The following is a 19592-nucleotide window of genomic DNA, read 5'->3' as shown; positions in this document are numbered from 1 at the left end:
GCAATTAGAAAATCAATCTTCAGGCTTGCCTTTGTTATTCAAAGCTGATAATATTCTGGTGAGCAATAGGAATTGTATGACTCATCTTTTCAATCATCATTTTGACAATTCTTGGCATGTCTCTGTTTCCTCTAATTCACATTGCCTAAGGAAGAGCAGCTTGCACACTAATCCAACTCATCCCCCTTGTGTAGCCTCTTGATCAACACCTGTAGTTTATATGCAGCCTCTCACGTGTTCCCACTAACCCTTTGCAAAAAAAAAAAAGAGGTTTCAAAGGAATAGCTCTCATTAGACCCCAAAAACCAGCTGGGTCAAATGGGTTTGGGCCATTCTTTTTTCAAATAGCATGTCCAATCATTATGGCACCATTAACAGATATTTTTTTATCTTTCCATTCATACTGCTGAATTACTGACTGACTGGAAGGCAGCCATTGTACACTATCTTTCTAATGGCCTTGATCAGACTCACGTAAACTACTACAGGTCTATATCCATTTTACCTTGCTTATCTAAGCTTTTGAAGAAAATTGTCAACAAGCAGCTCACTATTCTTTAGGAACATAACATTTTGTCCAATGTTCTACTGGGATTTCTTTCAGGTTATGGATGTTTTACTGCCATTTTAAAATTTCTAAATGATATAACATGTACACTGGACACCAAACAACATTGCACAGCAATATTTATTGAACTAGTGAATTTGTTGGACTCTGGATCATTCCATCTTATTAAATAGACTAGATAATATTAGGGTCTTGTTGTCTTGTTTCTCTAACTACCTTTCTAAGCGAGTGCAGCATGTAAATTTAGACCTCAATCTCTTTCAGCCCCTCCACGTGTCTTTAGTTGTTCCTGAGGGTTCAATATCCCACCCTATTCTCCATATTTATTAATGATATTCTTCATGTTGTTAATAACTGCCACATTCGTTTGTAACCTCCTGGGAACCAAGAAAAAAAAGTGTGTCTCTCAATTTCTCTTTTGTTGTGATTTTCCTTACTAGGAATTTCCCAGGAATCCTCCTAGTCACATGATATATCATTGGAAAGCCCAGGACATACTCTTTACAAGACACCAGGATTCAAGTGAATAGCTTGAAAGAGTAAGAGGGTGTGCACATAAAACAAATGTGTCTTCTGCAGTTGACACAAGTCTATGGGTTGGTTCTCAGGAGGATATGGGAAACTGCTGAAAAAGTTAATGCTGGTTAAAACAGAAAGGTGTCACCGGTTGTCCTTCCTTGGACTACTTTTAGTAAGTACTAACCACTGCATACCAGGAACACCCCACAGGATATGCTTTTTTGGAGATGCTCAGACCCAGTTATCTAGCCATCACAATTTGGACCTTGTCAAAGTCACTCAGATCCTTATACTTGCCCATTTTTCCTGCTTCCAACACATCAACTTCAAGAAATGACTGTTCTCTTGCTGCCTAATTTATCCCACCCCTTGACAGGTGCCACTAACAAAATAATCAATGTAATTCACTTTACCTGTCAGTGGTTTTAATTTTATGCCTGATCAGTGCACTTCCCTTGCTTGTTTATGGTGATATAATTTATAGGTTGGCATGCAAAAGAACACTTCAAAAGCTTGATACAATCTATCATTCTGCAATGTTATTTGCTTCGAATGTTCCCTTCAAAACACACCACTGCCTTCTATATTCTCTGGTCAAATGGCTTTCCTTACATATTCATTGCAACAGCTATTGGTTTACACTTATTTATAAAACTCTTCTTGGATACTCACCTCCCAATTTAAGTCAGTTATCACAGCCAGCATCTGTGTCTGAGTACAACATGTGGCCATCCCTTTACATCTGAATGAAGGTCCCTAAATCCAACACATCCTTTGGTCTGTTGTTATTCAATTCTGCTGCTACTAATGATTGGAATGACTGGATACTTTCTCAATTACTGATTTTAAGGGCCTACTTATGGATACTTTCATGATACTTGTAAATGTTTTGTTTCTGTTTGATTAATTAACCATCTTTTTTTCTGTCTTCTGCATTTTGTGTTATTCTTTCCTCCTTTCCTTACAAGTGTCTTCTGGCACCTGCCAGGCTGTCATTGCAAATAATTAATAGTGTTTAATGTCTTGTCTATATACACAGTACTGTGTAAAAGCCTTAGGTACCCCATTTTTTCTTAAAAACTTTGTTATAGATTTCTATTATGACTTCTACATTACCAAGTCAGTATAAAAACATTTTAGAGTTCCAAACGTTCATTTTCCAGCACAAAATTAAATGTTACAAGAAAAAAAAAATGTATCTGAACAACATATTCCAAAAGAGACCACTTTTCAGATTAAAAAAAGAATTCATAATGAAGGCTACTGGGTTTTGCTGCAAAATGAAGAAGCAAGTGTGACAAAGTGTCCAGAAAAACTATGGCTGCTTCTGCAAGATGCTCAGTAAAACCTACAGCTCATTTCCTTATAAAACTGCACACATTGTATCTGAGACTACAATTTTTTTTAAAGCAAAGGGTCGTCTCACACCAAATATTGACTTTGATTCATTTATTATGGCTTACTGCTTTGTATAGTATTTTTTTAATGTTGAAACACTTCATTATTTTTAAGCCTTTTTTGGTCTACAGCATTTCTTTACATGTGCCTAAGACTTTTGCACACTACTGTATGTCATTGTAAATAATGGCTAAATATAACAAGTTTCTCTCTTATGACAAATGCTATGTCATTGCATGCTGTCACAAGGTACAGGAACACTACATTACACTCCAGTTTTGTGAATTGTTCATTTGTGGGCAATATGAGAAGCAGTGGAGATGCAATGTCCAGAGTTAAACCATGCTTATTAACAGCTGGGTAATCTGTTCAGTTTACTGTATTACAGTTCATATAATCATATTTATCAATGTTTCTTCATGAAACACTATTGAATATGACTTTGGTTAAAATAGCAGAATTTTTTCATTTATTCATTGTCCAGAGTCTATCCAGGAATATATGCCAGTCCATCTCAGGGCACCACATCCACACCCACATTAATAACTGAGAGCAATTTAATTCATTAGTGCTTGGGACATGTTCTCACTTCAAAAGACAACCATGCCATAAAACCAAGCTCATTTACACTGTTTCTTTTATTTGGTTTTTGCATATTTTATAATCGTGTCATTTCATAATGAATGCCCTGCATTAATAATGCTTTTATGTGGGTCAGAATGTGCATGATGCAGTATTATACAAAAATATAAGTAGATTAGTATACCTAATAAACTTGGCATACATACAGTAGGTAAGGTCATTTTGGAAAACATAAATGACAACAATGTTTGAGAAAGATGTAGTTTTACAATATCTCACCTGCCACTCTTTACACTCAGGAAGTCGAGCCATTCTGAAGAGGGAGATACTACTGAAAAGCTGCCAGAACTAAAAAGCAGACAAAAGTAAACATATTATACATTTATTCATCTCATAATGTAGGAAATATCAATATAAGTATTAAAATATTTGATAATTTTTTAACTCAGTTTCAAAGCTTTGTTCTTTAAATCAGCCATCAGACTTTCCTCAACACATTTTGTTCATTGTTGGCATCAGGGACAAAGAAGCATACTTACATGACCAAAGAATAGAAAGGGCAGCAGAAAGGTCAGCCCTCGCCACATCCATGACTGAAATCCTTCTACAGAGTAGAATAATTTATCAGTCACAGTCGAGTAATCTTACATCTCAAAGAACTGACAGCTTTTTTCTCTTTGTTTACATGATACACAGGCTTTCTCAGGGACATGTAATGATGTTTTTAAATGGAAAATGGAATTCAAAAGAGAATTTATATGTTACTGACTTTTAAATATGACCAAAATCTCTTCTTACCCACTGTCAAATCCAGGTTGTGTCTTTCCCCTAAAGCCTTCAGTCTATAAAGGCATCCACTTTGATAGTAGTACTGAAGGAATTGCACAAAGCCTACAGAAATAAAGTTGTAAATAACACTTTTGATCATTGTTAACAGTATTAAAGACCCAAATCAGAACAAATATCATACTTTGATACAAGCAGTAGGCAAGAAATTGGTTCCTGAACATCTGGTACAGCTCACCATCAGGCCTGAGGAAGAACAAATAACAATATGCTTAAGCTTCACAAAAAACCCTGAGAGTAACATGGAAATAATTAGAGAACAACTCAAATGTATTAGTTCGAAGGTCTAGACAATTTGACAAAATATAGTTAGTTATTAGTCTAAGGACCAGTGGCCCACAACTGAGGGCTCTCACTTTTTTCCATGCTTCCACGCTCGTCCTGGACTTCCACTCTTCCTGTTTTGCGCTAGCTCCTATTTCCCTAATTTTCTGTTCCAGATTTCTTCCTGGCTGCTGCTCTCCTCTTCCTGTCCCTCACAGTTCAAAGATTAAAGACATTTTCTACTCCACCCCATGCATGTGAATCTGCTTTTGGGTCTATTCAGCACCTATGGTCATTTGGCCCATGACCGAACAGTCCCACCAGAGGACTGGACCCAGCAGACTTTGAAACAGTTAGAGCAGCATTGACCAAACAAGGCTTTATTCAGGGTTACCATAAGAAGGAGAGTGTGGCTGTCCACCAGAGCATGACAGACACCACACACTGCAGAAACTCTCCTCTCAGATGGACAGCCTTCAAAATGCAATCTCCAGTCAACTGGCACCTGCACCAGTCAGCTCACCCATTGTCCCAACAGTAGTTCCAGCTCTGCAACCCCACCAAGAGCCACACCTGCCTGCCCCACAGCCTTACAATGGGGAGCCTGGGATCTGCTGCTCATTCCTTTCCCAGTGCTCCTTGTCAGTGGAACTCCAGGCCTCCACTTTCCCTTCTGAGAGCTCTCAAGTTGCCTATGTTATCACATTTCTGACTGAAGGGCTCGGGAGTGGGGAACAGCAGTCTGGGATGGTGGGGCCCCCTGCTGTTTGAGTTACAAGGAATTCTCTGAAGAGATGCAAAAGGTTTTGGACCAGTTGCCCAAGGGCAAGGAGGCAGCTAATGGGGCTCAAGCAACTATGTTCACAACTATGCCATTGAGTTTTGTACCCTGGCTGCCACTGCGGACTGGAATGCCAGTGCCCTGTATGACACATTTTTTCATGGACTCAACAGCTCTGTATTGGATTAGATCATCCCTTATGACCTCCCTGAGACTCTGGATGGCCTCGTGGACCTAGCTGGTCAGATGGATACACGGTTACGCCAACGGAACCTGAGAAGGAGCCTCAGGTTTAAACCTAAGGTCATTGTTTCCTTGTCTGAGACCGCTGCTTTCCCTGAACTAAAGCCCATGCAGTTAGACAGAACCTAGGTCACCCCTAAGGAGAGAAGGCACCACCATGAGACCAGGTCCTGCTTTTACTGTGGCAAACCCGGACATTTCGTCTCTCATTGCCTGTTAAAAGGGCCTGCCCACCAGTAGCAGCAGGGATACAGGTGGATGTACTGACAGTTTTCCCCTGCTTAGAGGCCAGTGCTTCCTGCTAAGATCATCTTTCAGAACAGGTGTTACCCGGTTAAGGTGCTCATTGACTCTGGGGCAGACCAAAGCTTCATCAGAATCTCCTTTACAGAAGAGCTGGAGGTCAAACTATGGAAGTTAGACTACCCTCTAACCACCAGGACACTCAATGGCACTGAACTCAGTCTTGTCTCCCACATCACAGAGCCACTCACTCTTAAGGTCTTGGGGAACCATGTGAAATCTATTTCTTTCTTTGCCATGAATAACTTTCATGAGTCTATTGTTCTTGGGCTTCCTTGGTTGTGCCTGCATAATCCCCACCTGAACTGGAGTAAAGGGTACAGTCTCCTCTTAGAGTGCCCACTGCTTGGCCACCTGCCTGTCCTCTGCCAAGACTCCCCTCACCTTCCAAGCATCCAGTCCTGATGAGTCCATTGACTTTTCAAATGTCCCTGTGGAATACCGGGACCTTAGTTAGGTGTTCAGTAAGGCCCAGGCCACCTGTCTCCCTCCTCATTGACCTTACAATTGCACTATTAATCTGCTTCCTGGTACTACTCCCCCTAGGGGTCGCATTTATTCCCTCTCTCTCCCAAGAGAGAGGCCATGGATACAGTATATATCAGAGTCTCTTGTGGCTGGCATCATTTGTCCCTCATCATCTCCAGTGGGAGCAGGTTTCTTTTTCGCGATCAAGAGGGACAAGTCTCTCAGGCCATGCATCAACTATCGAGGCTTGAATGAGATCACCATTAAGAACCGCTACTTGCTACCTCTCATGTCCATGGCCTTTGAGCTGCTGCAAGGGGCCCAATTTTTCTCCAAGCTGGATCTCCACAATGCCCATCACCTGGTACATATTAGGGAGGGGGACGAGTGGAAGACAGCCTTCAATGTGCCCACTGGGCACTACGAATACTTGGTCTTACCATTTGGCCTCACTAATGCACCAGCTGTCTTCCAAGCACTGGTCAACGATGTCTTATGAGATTTCATCAACCAGTTTGTCTTCATATACCTCGATGGCATCTTGATCTTTTCTCCCATGCTCAAAACTCACCGGTCCCACATCAGACAGGTTCTGCAGCGGTTACTAGAAAATCAACTTTTCGCTAAGGCTGAGAAATGCGAGTTCCATAAGCACACACACAATCTCATTTCTGGATTTCATCATCTCCCCAGGTAAAGTCCAAGTGGACCTGAACAAGGTGAAGGCAGTCTTGAACTGACCCATTCCCTCCTCTCACACGGAGCTGCTACACTTCTTGGGGTTTGCTAATTTTTATTGAAGGTTTATCAGGAATTATAGCTCCATTGCTGCCCCTCTTACAGAACTCACATCCTCCAAGTGCCCCTTTCTCTGGAACAACCATGCTGAGAATGCATTCACATCCCTCAAGAACAAATTTTCCATTGCACCCATCCTTATCATCCCAGACCTTACAGTTCAGTTCGTGCTTGAGGTGGATGCCTCTGACATGGGAGTAGGGGCAGTCCTGTCCCAGAGATCATCTAAGGATGACAATATGCACCCCTGCACATTCTTCTCGCATCGCTTGACTCCAGCTGAGCGCAACTATAGCATAGGTGATTGGGAACTGTTGGTCATCAAGTTAGCCCTGGAGGAGTGGAGACATTGGTTAGAAGGGACTGAGACCCCTTTTATCATATGCACTGACCTTAAGAATCTTGAGTACATCAAATCTGCTAAGCGACTTAATTCATGCCAAGCCAGGTGGTCCTTATTCTTTTCACACTTTAACTTTGTTCTTTCCTTCAGACCAGGCTCCAAGAATGCCAAGCCAGATGCTCTCTCCAGACAGTTTTTACCTGACTCTCAGCAAGATGCCACAGAGCCTATCCTTCCCACCCACTGCCTTGTGGCCACTACCTGGTTCAACATCGAGAAGGTTGTCCAGGAGACTCTGTCCAGCGATCCAGGTCACAGACCACTTAATGCTCTGTTTGTGCCCCTTTGTGTACATTCCCAGGTGCTTCAGTGGGAGCGCAGTTCTATTCTCGCTTGTCACCCTAGGGTGGCCTGAACCCTCTTCGTTATCAGGCAACACTTCTGGTGGCCAATGATACAGCAGAACATCAAGACTTTTGTGGCAGCCTGCAACATGTATTCCAGAAGAAAGACTGGTAACAAGCCCATGGCCAGACTATTAAGACCGCTACCTGTACCTCATCATCCCTGGTCCCACATTACCATGGATTTTATCACGGGCCTCCCCAGTTCCAAGGGTAACAACTGTATCCTGACTATTGTTAATAGTTTCTCTAAAGCGGCTCATTTTGTCCCTCTCCTCAAGCTGCCATCTGCTAAAGAGACTGCTGAACTCCTTATTAACCATGTTTTCAGGATTCACGGCCTTCCACTGGACATCGTGTCTGACAGAGGTCCTCAGTTTTCTGCTCACTTTTGGAAGGAGTTCTGTAAACTCATTGGAGCCACCCCTAGCCTCTCCTCAGGTTACCATCTTCAGACTAATGGTCAGACTGAGTGCTCTCATCAGAGCTTAGAGGTTGTCCTATGATGCTTGACCTAAGGCGACGCATCTTCTTGGAACCAGGCCCTGCCTTGGCTTGAGTACACACACAATAGCCTTCCATCATTCTCTACTGGATTGACCCCATTCCAGTGTTGTCTCAGGTACCAGCTACCTCTCTTTCTAGAGCAAGAGGAGGAAAAATCTGTCCCTTCTGCCCAGGCTTTCATCCGACACTGTCACAGGGTGTGGGCACATGCCAGGTATCATCTGCTACACTCCAGCCAATTATATAAGAGGAAGGCGGACCGACACCGCACACCAACACCAGTCTACCATCCCAGACAGAAGGTTATGTTATCCACCGCCAACCTTCCCTTCAAACCCTTTCCCATAAGCTGGCACCCAGGTTTGTTGGTCCTTTTCCCATTTCCAAAGTTATTAACCCCACTACTGTCAGGCTGATGTTACCTAGGTCCATGCATCATGTTCACCCTTCCTTCTATGTCTCTCAACTAAGACCCCTGGTCTCCAGCTCTTTCTCCCCTCCCTCCAAGACCTCTCCCCCCAGCTTCATAGATGGAGGTGGGGCCTATACTGTCAAGAAGTTGCTAAAAGCATGTTGGTGAGGTCAGGGATTGCAGTACCTGGTTGCTTGGAAGGGGTATGGCCCAGAGGAGAGGTGTTGGGTTCCTGCATGCTTCATCTTGGACCCTTCTCTCATCAGGGACTTCCACCGCAAGAACCCAGAGGCCCCGTCTGGGACACCTGGAGGTGTCCGTGGGGGGGGGGGGACATCTCGGTCCTGATCTGATCTTTTACACCACTCCTTGGTTTTCCCTGAGCCTTCCCCATGCTGCAGCCAACACACCTTTCCCTCATCAGCTCATCTACGGCTCTATATTATACCGCTTGGAGATTCATTTTGCATGGGATTGTCTTGGCCTCACATGATGTTATTTCACCTGTTTTTTCCCCCCAGTTTTGCTTCAGACTCTGTTACTTTGCTGTATACTTTGGGATTACTCTGCTCCCCCTTTTTGGATTACTTTTCCTGTTTGTTTTTGGGACTGCGAGGGCATTTCTCCCACCGCAGGAGCAATCTGGACTCATTACTTTTGGTTTGCACTGTGAGCTCTTTTTTCCCCCACTGTGGGGTTGCATTCAGGACTCCGTGACTTTTTTCCCTGCTTCCATGCTATCTGAGACTTCCACTCTTCCTGTTTTGCACTAACTCTCGTTTCCCTAATTTTCCGTTCCAGATTTCTCCCTGACTGCTGCTCTCCTCTTCCTGTGCCTCATGCTTCAAGGATTAAAGACCTTTTCTACTCCACCCTGTGCATGTGAGTCTGCTTTTGGGTCTAGTCAGCACCTATGGTCATTTGGCCTGTAACACCTTAGGAACCTGTAGCTAGTCCACATCTTTATTCTGTTTTAACTTCACACAGGTTATCAAGGCTGCATTAAAAGTGGTGTTGGGAATTTAAACACTAGAAAATTCTGATTAATTCTGGGCTGTATTGGAGTGTCCAAGTATCTCAAAGCTCTCACAATTTAGTTTATTCACAGCTCTGACCCAAGCTTCAATGGATAATCATAAATCATAAAGACTGTAATATACTTCTTACGACTTCATACCGTTTGACCTTTTGAATCTCTAGAAAATCTGTAGCATATCCACCATCATTGTACAGTGCACACAAACACATCACAAAGTGTTTGTTTGAACAGTATAGAATTATAGAGGAGTAATAATTTGTAACATCATTATCCCAGAAGAGGATGCATTCCCTTTTGAATCTGGTTCCTCTCAAGGTTTCTTCATCTCATCTCATCTCATTATCTCTAGCCGCCTTATCCTTCTACAGGGTCGCAGGCAAGCTGGAGCCTATCCCAGCTGACTACGGGCGAAAGGCGGGGTACACCCTGGACAAGTCGCCAGGTCATCACAGGGCTGACACATAGACACAGACAACCATTCACACTCACATTCACACCTACGGTCAATTTAGAGTCACCAGTTAACCTAACCTGCATGTCTTTGGACTGTGGGGGAAACCGGAGCACCCGGAGGAAACCCACGCGGACACGGGGAGAACATGCAAACTCCACACAGAAAGGCCCTCGCCGGCCCCGGGGCTCGAACCCAGGACCTTCTTGCTGTGAGGCGACAGCGCTAACCACTACACCACCGTGCCGCCCAGGTTTCTTCATGTCATTGAATTTAATTTAGCATAGCAACACTGTCTATTACACTGAACTAAGATTATGTGCTAGACTGAAGTATGATGTTCCATGATAAAATTGTGTATATTACTCACCAGGTCAACATGACCCCAGATAGAAAGGCTGAGATGTAGTGATGGAACACCCACCAGCCCTTAATCCTGAGATGGAAAGCAAGAACACACAAGAGTTTATGGAATTTAAAGACATTATATATTGCTCCTATGACCTAATAAGATTGACTGGCCCTGGCTAATGCATTTCTGAAAATGATCTACTAAGTGTCTTCCAAAAAAAAAAAACATGAATGGATCCCTCACTGACCTGGATCCATTGCTGATGAGGATGCTCTCACGAATTGTTAAAGTGCAGTAGTACCAGACCAAGAGGAAGTTCAGCAGTGCATCCACGAATCTATATAACACAAATCAACAACATAGAAAAACAGGTGTTTATTTTGCAGAAATTTTATACAAGACTGATAGCAAATAAGAATATGCAATTTTTATCAGCAGTCTGTGTATTCATCTTTAATCCACTGAACATGCAGCAGATCTGGTCATTTGTGCTTAACAATAAATAGTGGTTAAATCGTAATCTTCAATAGCATCAGAATCATTATTATTGTCCTAAATGACAATAATAAGCAAAGGAAGAAGAAATAGACAGGGTAGAGACTCTGGCCATGATAAAGTGGTTATTGTAAATGTTCCTCTGTCCCACAGCTTTAGTTCTAGTCCACCTAAGGATCCTGGGTAGTCGGGTCACTATTCCCCTGCCATGAAGTCTCTGACCAGCACTTTGTATTTCCTTATTTGTGAAATATACACTGTCATTAACCCCTTCATGTTCTTCATTTGTTTCCTATTCCTATTTGTTTCCTATACGCCACATTTTCCCACCATTACAAAACCAGCAGTCCTAAAACACTACTAAACTTCAATTTTATTGGCTCTATCTATCCTTCGGCCTCGGTAGAGATGCCCCACACAACCCTTCGCCACACCTCTCTATGAGCCATTGCATTTAGCAGGTCATTTGCATGGATCCCAGTATCCTTCAATATAGACGTAGGAAAGATGAGTTTTCTTGACCTTACTGGTTGGTGACTTGAGCTCCACAACAAGAGGCGAGATATTGGCTCCTCCCTAGCATGGAAGCAGTGTCCAGCAAAGAGAACCCTTCTTTGTTTAAGTCTTAGGGAGACAGGTGGTAAGTCCTGATAAATTTCCTCTAGGGTAGCATGAGTGGACCAGTGGATATTTCGGACGCAACATAGTAAGTTAGTATAGGTTCCATCTAGTCACTGTTGTTTGACTGTCAGCATCCAGGTCTCGGCTCCATGAAGGAGGATGGGCTCTACGACAGATCTTAACAGGTCAATTTTCAGACTGTTATCCAGTCTAGAGCGCCATATCTTGTCAAGAGCAATATAGGCTTTCCAGGCCAGAGCTTTACGGATCTTAAAGTCTTATAGGAGTCCATTATGTAGGAGCCTAGGTACTTGAAGTCTTCAACACATTTAATCTCCTTCTTTTATTGGCTCACTCACCTCAAAATCACAAGATGTTTCAGAATAGTTTCAGAAATCAGAAAATTATAATCAAATCTGGCTAACAACAACAAACAACTTTAATTTTTTTGATAAAGTTTGAACTGTGAATGAAGTTTCTCCAAGAATATGTATACAGTCTTACCTGTAGGTGGCTAAAAACTGACAGACGAACCCCAGCAGGAGCAGGATTACAGTCACATATAACTTAAATGTTTCATATTCGTCTTTGTAGGCACTTCTACAGTAAAATTACAACAAAAAAAGGGTGACTGAATGAATAACAAAATACAATTCAGTGTTTATGCCGCTCTTATTACACAGTCTAGATGACTACCTTGAAATTTAAAATATACACAAATGATTGTATATGATCCACTTTTGAATGTAAATACTCCCACCTAGAAGCAAGATATATGTAAATCACAAATTCTTCCTCAAGCAGCATTTCTCTTCAGCAGATTGTGTAAAAGCCCAAGGACTGAGAAATCCTGCTATGGGAACAATTCCTGAATTTCTGATACCTCATGTATAAATGGTGCTTTCACACCAATCAAGGTGTGAAAAATTCAGACACCATTTCCCACAAACGCACACTGGGATTTAATAATAAAAAATAAATTTTCTTTGCATGTCAGTCAATGTACTATATACATTTATTTTTAATGGTGTGCACACTGTAGCTGAAGCAGAGACCTTTTTCGATAAAGGCGAGTGTGCCTCAGGCAGTAGACAGTGATGCAAGACCCTCGTTTTGGAATTGGAAACATTGGAAAAATTAGGCAATAAAACATCAGTTCTGTGAAACATGAATGGTTACTGAGGTGGTAGAGTTTCTCAAGAGTCCCTAAGGGACATCAAGCTTTATAGAGCCACTACAAACATGTTATCACTTCCTATACTACTTTTACTTTTCATATAGTGTTCAAGTTTCTCCTTTAAACATGAATGAAATAAAAGTGAGCAAATAATAGTTAGTTGAGTATTCAGCATGCTTTCATATACTTTCATATCATTTCTTACTTTGACTGCTTGCTTAGAAGATTGACATTCACATTCCCAAGCACAAGACTGAGATATAACCTTTGGGGAAGACAAAAAAAAAAAAAAAAAACACTAAATATTGAGAATGGATCATACCAAAACCACAGAGCATGGTCACATTGTTAGTTTGTGATATTACATTACCCATTTTTCTTCGGAAGGAAGGCCTCCATCTGAAGGAAAATGGCAGGTCTCTCCCGAAGACATCCCTTAATTTCTTCCACATGTTTTGTTTCCTCTTCTGTTAATCCTTTACTGCATCTGTAATGTTTTTAAAATGTGCCTTGCAATGTAAATTTGTAATGTGGCTGTGACAAACCAGACGCTCGCGAATTAAAAATAAATTCAATGCTTTAAAGTGCTGATGACACGTTTTTGACATCTTTGGCGATGTTTTATAACATAAAAAGTAATTCCCGATGATCCATATATTAATTCACGAAGGCGCCTATTTTACAAGTTATGATAAAAAAACGCGGCTATTTGGGCAAATTTGACGGGGCTACAGCACCCAGGAGACGAAGAGGAGGAGGGGCTATATGACGTCAGCGAAAGAACCTTCCTCCTAACTTACCAGTTTGTTGTTAATGCGGCAGGTGTTCAGTTTATCATTATTAGTATTTTTATTATACATTATATATATATATATATATATTTATTTATTTATTTATTTATTTATTTATTATGCCTTCGCATTGTGTTGCCAGCTTTTGCTCCAAAACCCACAAGGATGGGGTAAGTTTATTCAAGTTTCCCAGAGATCCCGAACTGCATGCGAAGTGGGTGAAGCAAGTCAGGCGCACTCGTGACAAGTGGGAGCCCTCACCAACATCTGTCCTGTGCTCTGAACACTTCGATTTGGATTGTTTTGACACCCTTCCCAGCTTAAAAGAATCTCTTGGGTGTGCAGTTCAGCACAAACGTGTGCTGCTACCATCAGCAGTGCCTACAGTATTCCGGAGGGGGTCTACTAGTAGCTGTGCCGGATCCAGCAGTCGCCTGGGACAAGGCGACTCCTCCAAAGACAGTCCTCCTGTCAGAACATGTGTTGAGAAACGACATAAGATAAAGGTACGTAGAGCTATAGAGTGCTCCGACATGATGCTAAAAATAGTAACCATGTGGTCTGCGTGGCCATCTTGGAAGTGACTCGCTCCAGAGCGCTCATAGAGTACACATCATAGAGTACACATTCATGATAATCATAAATGTAATCATAAAGTCGGCGTGATATCAGTCATGTATTTGCTTGTGAAAGCTTGCGGCTTTCATGTAACTGCCGCCTAGCAACGAGAGGCAAAGGGTAAAGAGGGTAGGCTATCATAGATTCTATTCGGAAGAGATCAATACATGATTGCTTAAAAATTAGGTATTTTAACAATTTGCATCTGTTTTGTGATTATCGTGACACTTGTGTGTTATATAGAACTGTATGCCTTATCAGCACATCGAGGATCTTCCACCAGAGGCTTTAGCAAGTACTCGTAGCAACACTACACTTTACCCTTTGCCATGCGTTGTTAGGGAACGGTAGCAAGTACCCCGATGACCGACTTCAAGAACATGTAGAAAAAATTTAGAAATTATACTTTCCAAAAGTCATTTGAGCTTAGTGTATTGCATTTCCATTTATATTGTAGGTTCTTGCTGATGTTTTTGCGGAGTATGACGCAGCTGCTGAATCAGAAGCTGCAGAGTTTGTATGTACTAGTTGTGAACATTCACATTATTATCAATCTCATTTATTTAAAATCATGCCATCTTGATCACTGCTTAAAGTACCAGTATTTGGTTGTTGAAGAGCTAGTACTAGAAAGTTCACCGGCGTTTTCATGCACCATTTCCATTGAGTAGAACAGCCAGTGAACCGCAGCGTGTTCTTCCGCTGACGTCACAACATGGCCGCGAGCCACGGACCCAGTTTTCTTGCGCTGTGCAATTAAAAGTTGGATATTCACGTAACAACAGCTTCTTTTCACATAATTATAACAGAAATCTAACATGTTTGCCATGTTGTATAGTTTATTTAAGAAATTGCATAGAGTCATGTTCGTGTCATCAGCACTTTAATGAACACAGTGAGAGAAGACAATGTACAAAAGCCAGGCCAGGTCAATACCAAGAAATCTAACACAGTAATGAGGGCTAGACAAATCGTGGTGGACCCATGGTGCCTGGGACAGCCCTGAGGCCAAGGCGTGGGCTTCTCTGGATGATGCTGATAGGCAATAGTCTAAGAACCGGGAATCAGAAAAGCACAGGCAAGATAAACACAAGGGCTAGGCAAATCAGAGTCAAAAAACAGGCGGGAATCGAGAAACCAGGAAGCGAGAGAGATGAGCAAACAAACAAGGGCTTGGCGAAACGGAAAGAAACCGGAAGGCAAAAAGGGCCATACACAGGAATGCAATCAGAAATAGAAATGCTCAGTAGGCTCATGAGAATGTGGAGGCAATACTGTGCAAAGGGAAAAACAAACAGGGGTATAAATACAGATATAAACAAAGAGGTACAGGTGATGATTAGAACTCGGGGGAGTCACTCCTAGGAAGTGGCTCCGGGTTGGCGGATGGAGTGCACATGGTAGTGACAGGTGTGTGAGGGGGATTGTGGGAAGTGGAGTCCTGAGTGTTAGGTGAGCCAGGGAGCATAACAGTACCCCCCCAAGGAGGCCAAGGGATGAGGGTGACCACAACGACCACCCACCATGCTGCTGGGAACACTCCTGAACACGCCATCAGAACTGCCACGGTGCTGGACAGAGGGTCGTCACTGCGGATGACCTCTGGGACCATTGCTGCACAGACTGCCGAGAGGGCTGGACCCATGGCACCTGGGACGGCCCTGAGGCCAAGGCGCGGGCTTCTCTGGATGATGCTGATGGAACTACTCCACCAGCCATGGATCCAGGATATCTTGTGCGGGAACCCAGCTACACTCCCCAGGCCCATAGCCCTCTCAGTCCACAAGGTACTGCAGGGTCCCTCCTCTCCTTCTAGAGTCCAGCAACTGGTGGACAGCATACACTGGGGTACCTTCTACATCCACAAGAGGTGGGGGCATGACATCGGGTGTGGCTTCATCCAACGGACTTGAGACAACAGGTTTCAAGAGAGATACATGAAAAGAATTAGAAATGCAGTAATGTACAGGCGGATCCAATTTGGACATAACTTCATTAATTCGCTGGAGAATTTTTAAACATACCTATGTATTTGGGTAATAATTTTCTACCTCCCTCAGGAAACCTGAAGTCCCAGGTCAACAGCCACACTCAGTCCACAGGGAGGTAGGTAAGGATGTCCCCTCTATGGCGATCCGCCAGCCTCTTGTGTCTGTGGAGGGCATGCTCGATCCGCTGGTGGGTCTGTTCCCAGACCTGCTCGCTCCATTGCATCCAACTGTCCATGGCCAGGTTGTCAGAAGGCGTGGCAGACCATGGCATTAAGGGGGGTTGGTAACCCACCATGTATTGAAAGGGTGTGAGACCCATAGCAGAGCTAATTAATGAGTTTTGGGCCATTTCAGCCCAGGGCAAATAGTTGGACCAGTTGGCTTGGTTCTCATGACAGTACAGTCTCAAAAACTTTCCCAGTTCTTGGTTAACCCTCTCACATTGACCATTAGACTGGGGCTGGTAACCAGAGGTGAGGCTGACGTTAACTCCCAGCCTCTCAAAGAAAGCAGACCATACTTGCGAGATGAATTGGGGCCCTCAATCGGACACTATATCCTCTGGGATACCAAACATATGGAACACAAAATTAAAAAGGGTTTCAGCTGTCTGAAAGGCGGTGGGTAGACTAACGAAGGGAATAAATCTAACTCCATGTGAGAACCTATCAACAATGGTCAGGATGACCGTGTAATTCTGTGAGGGGGGCAGGTCAGTAACAAAGTCTACCACTACTTGTGACCATGGATGGGAAGAGACAGGCAAGGGAATGAGTTTACCGGCAGGGAGAGTTTTGGGTGTTTTGCATTTAGAACAGGTGGTGCAAGAGGAGACAAACCTATGGATATCTGATAGCATATTCTCCCACCAATATCTGCCAGACAATAACTGGTGTGTACATCTCTCTCCTGGATGGCTGGACAACAGGGAGGAGTGGGCCCATGTAATCAGCTTATCCCTGCATTGAGTGGGTACATACTTACTTCCTACGGGGCAAGATTCAGGGTCAGGAGTGGCAGATAGTTCTTGGTCGATCTCTTCATCTATTTCCCATCTAATGGGGGTGACTACAACTGACAGGGGTAGTACATTGACTGCCTCTGGGGAGGATTCGGGACTGGGATACATGCAAGACAGGGCATCTGCTTTAGTATTACAGGATCCGGGGCAATAAGAGATGGAAAAATCAAACCGGGAAAAGAAGAGAGACCACCAAGCCTGATGGGGGTTGAGCCGTTTAGCTGACCACAAATATTCTAGGTTTTTATGATCTGTTAACATGAAGAAGGGATGCATAGCTCTCTCTAGCCAATGGCACCATTCTTTGAATGCTAATTTCATGGCCAGCAATTCTCTATCCCCAATACCGTAATTACATTCAGCAGGGGTCAGTTTGTGGGAGTAAAAGTGATTGGATGTAGTTTACAGGGGTCACCTACGCACTGGGACAGCACTGCCCCAGTGCCTACCTCGGAGGCGTCCACCTCCACCACGAAAGGCTGAGTGGGATCAGGATGCTTCAGAATGGGGGCAGAGGTGAAGGCTACCTTGAGGGATTCGAACGCCTCCTGTGCCCGGGGGTTCCACGAGAGTCTCTTGGCTGGTCCTTTCAATAAGGTGGTAAGGGGAGCTGCTAGACTACTGAAGTTGTGAATGAAACAATGGTAGAAATTAAACCCAAGAAATTGTTGGAGCTCCTTTATGGACGTAGGGATGGGCCAATTTGCAAAAAATATTGAACATTGTAACAAAAACCCCTTACACTTATTAGGTGAGCCATCAAATTTATCTGGCTTGCTGACAACAAACGGACGAACCTGCCATGGGGGGAGCAGCCTGGTTAGTGACCATAGGCGCGCCGGGGAAGCTGAGTCATTGGGTTGTAATTTCCTTCATGCTTTCAAGGATCTGCATTAATTGTTTTTGCTGCTCCCCCTGCTGCTGTGTAAAATTCTGGATGGACTGAGTCATGGAGTCGAAACGCTGGTGATGTTGTCCAAGCATTTGTCCTTGGCTGCTAAGCGCCACCTGTAGCTCTGTGTAATCCCCCGTCTGCATGTTGGCACAGTATTCTGTAACACGGCTGTGACAAACCAGATGCTTGCGAATTAAAAATAAACTCAATGCTTTAATGAACACAGTGAGAGAAGACAATGTACAAAAGCCAGGCCAGATCAATACCGAGAAATCTAACACAGTAACAAGGGCTAAACAAATCGCGTTCAGGAAACGGGCAATAGTCCAAGAACCAGGAATCAGAAAAGCACAGGCAAGATAAACACAAGGGCTAGGCAAATCAGAGTTGAAAAACAGGCGAGGATCAAGAAACCGGGACGCAAGAGAGACGAGCAAACAAACACAAGGGCTAGGTGAAACAGGAAGAAACCAGAAGGCAAAAAAGGTCATACACAGGAATGCAATCAGAAATAGAACCGCTCAGTAGGCTCATGAAAATGTGGAGGCAATACTGTACAAAGGGAAAAACAAACAGAGGGGTATAAATACAGATATAAACAAAGAGGTACAGGTGATGATGATGATGATGATGATTAGAACTTGGGGGTGCCATTCCTAGAAAGTGGCTCCGGATTGGCAGATGGAGTGCACGTGGTAATGACAGGTGTGTGAGGGGGATTGTGGGAAGTGGAGTCCTGAATGTTAGGTGAGCCCGGGAGCATGACAAAATTAAAGGTCCCATGGCATGAAATTTTCACTTTCTGAGGTTTTTTTAACGTTAAAATGAGTTCCTCTGACCTTCTTAAGTCACCCCAGTGGCTAGAAATTTCATAATGTGTAAACCAAACTATGCCCAACATTTGAGAATGGCGCGTCAAAACGGTGCATTGATAAACTCTTCCCTTGCCTACGTCAGCAAGGGAGATGATCCCCACGCCCCCCCCCTCTGGATTCCCAGCCACTGTATGGATTGCCCGCCCAGCTCAAAAGTTGCCACCAAACATGGAAGTTGCGCTGTACATGGATGTGACAACACAGAAAGGAGTCTGTTTTTACTGCCGACGGGAGAGCCCCTGAAGACGCAGTGGCTTAATTTTATTTACTCCAATAATACGCCGTCGAGTCTACCTAAGACGGTGTATGTTTGTCAGAAGCATTTTCCTGATGAATGTTTCCACAACTTGGGACAGTACAGGGCAGGTTTTGCACATCAACTGTCACTGAAGCCTGGATCCGTACCAAGCATCCCTGCCGCATCAGCCACAAACACCGAACAAGTAAGTGTATAACTGTTAAGTCGTTTTGCCGTGTTTTAAAATCGGTGCCACGTTAGCCTTGCAATGGCTACATTAGCTGTGCAGCTAACCGCTTCCTGCAGTTAGCCAGGTACTCTGCGCTACAAAACCAAAAAGCATGCAGCATGCTCTGTTAAACTGAGTTTAGTCTGGAAATTGACTGTAACTTATGAGCTTATGTTTTGCCGTGTTTTAAAATCGGTGCCACGTTAGCCTTGCAATGGCTACATTAGCTGTGCAGCTAACCGCTTCCTGCAGTTAGCCAGGTACTCTGCGCTACAAAACCAAAAAGCATGCAGCATGCTCTGTTATAATAGCCAGTCAAAACAGTTTTTACAAAGACACCCACATTCTTTTTTTAAGTCACTC

General features: G+C 43.4%; 1 protein-coding gene across 1 annotated transcript in view; it reads right to left on the bottom strand.

Annotated features, from left to right (window-relative positions):
- The window catches only part of tmem120ab (transmembrane protein 120Ab), a 37928-nt gene that overhangs the window by 1782 nt on the left and 16554 nt on the right, over positions 1-19592 (bottom strand). Inside the window, exons 3-11 of the mRNA XM_060898011.1 lie at positions 12942-13058; positions 12777-12836; positions 11899-11994; positions 10526-10615; positions 10297-10362; positions 4038-4099; positions 3866-3958; positions 3607-3671; positions 3347-3415 (exon numbers count right to left, since the gene is read on the bottom strand). Of these exons, the coding sequence (XP_060753994.1) occupies positions 3347-3415; positions 3607-3671; positions 3866-3958; positions 4038-4099; positions 10297-10362; positions 10526-10615; positions 11899-11994; positions 12777-12836; positions 12942-13058 (718 nt within the window). The remainder of the gene's footprint in view (positions 1-3346; positions 3416-3606; positions 3672-3865; positions 3959-4037; positions 4100-10296; positions 10363-10525; positions 10616-11898; positions 11995-12776; positions 12837-12941; positions 13059-19592) is intronic.

The sequence above is a fragment of the Neoarius graeffei genome, chromosome 17, assembly GCF_027579695.1.
Source record: "Neoarius graeffei isolate fNeoGra1 chromosome 17, fNeoGra1.pri, whole genome shotgun sequence".
Classification (NCBI taxonomy): domain Eukaryota; kingdom Metazoa; phylum Chordata; class Actinopteri; order Siluriformes; family Ariidae; genus Neoarius; species Neoarius graeffei.
This window is presented reverse-complemented; position numbering and strand designations above follow the sequence as displayed.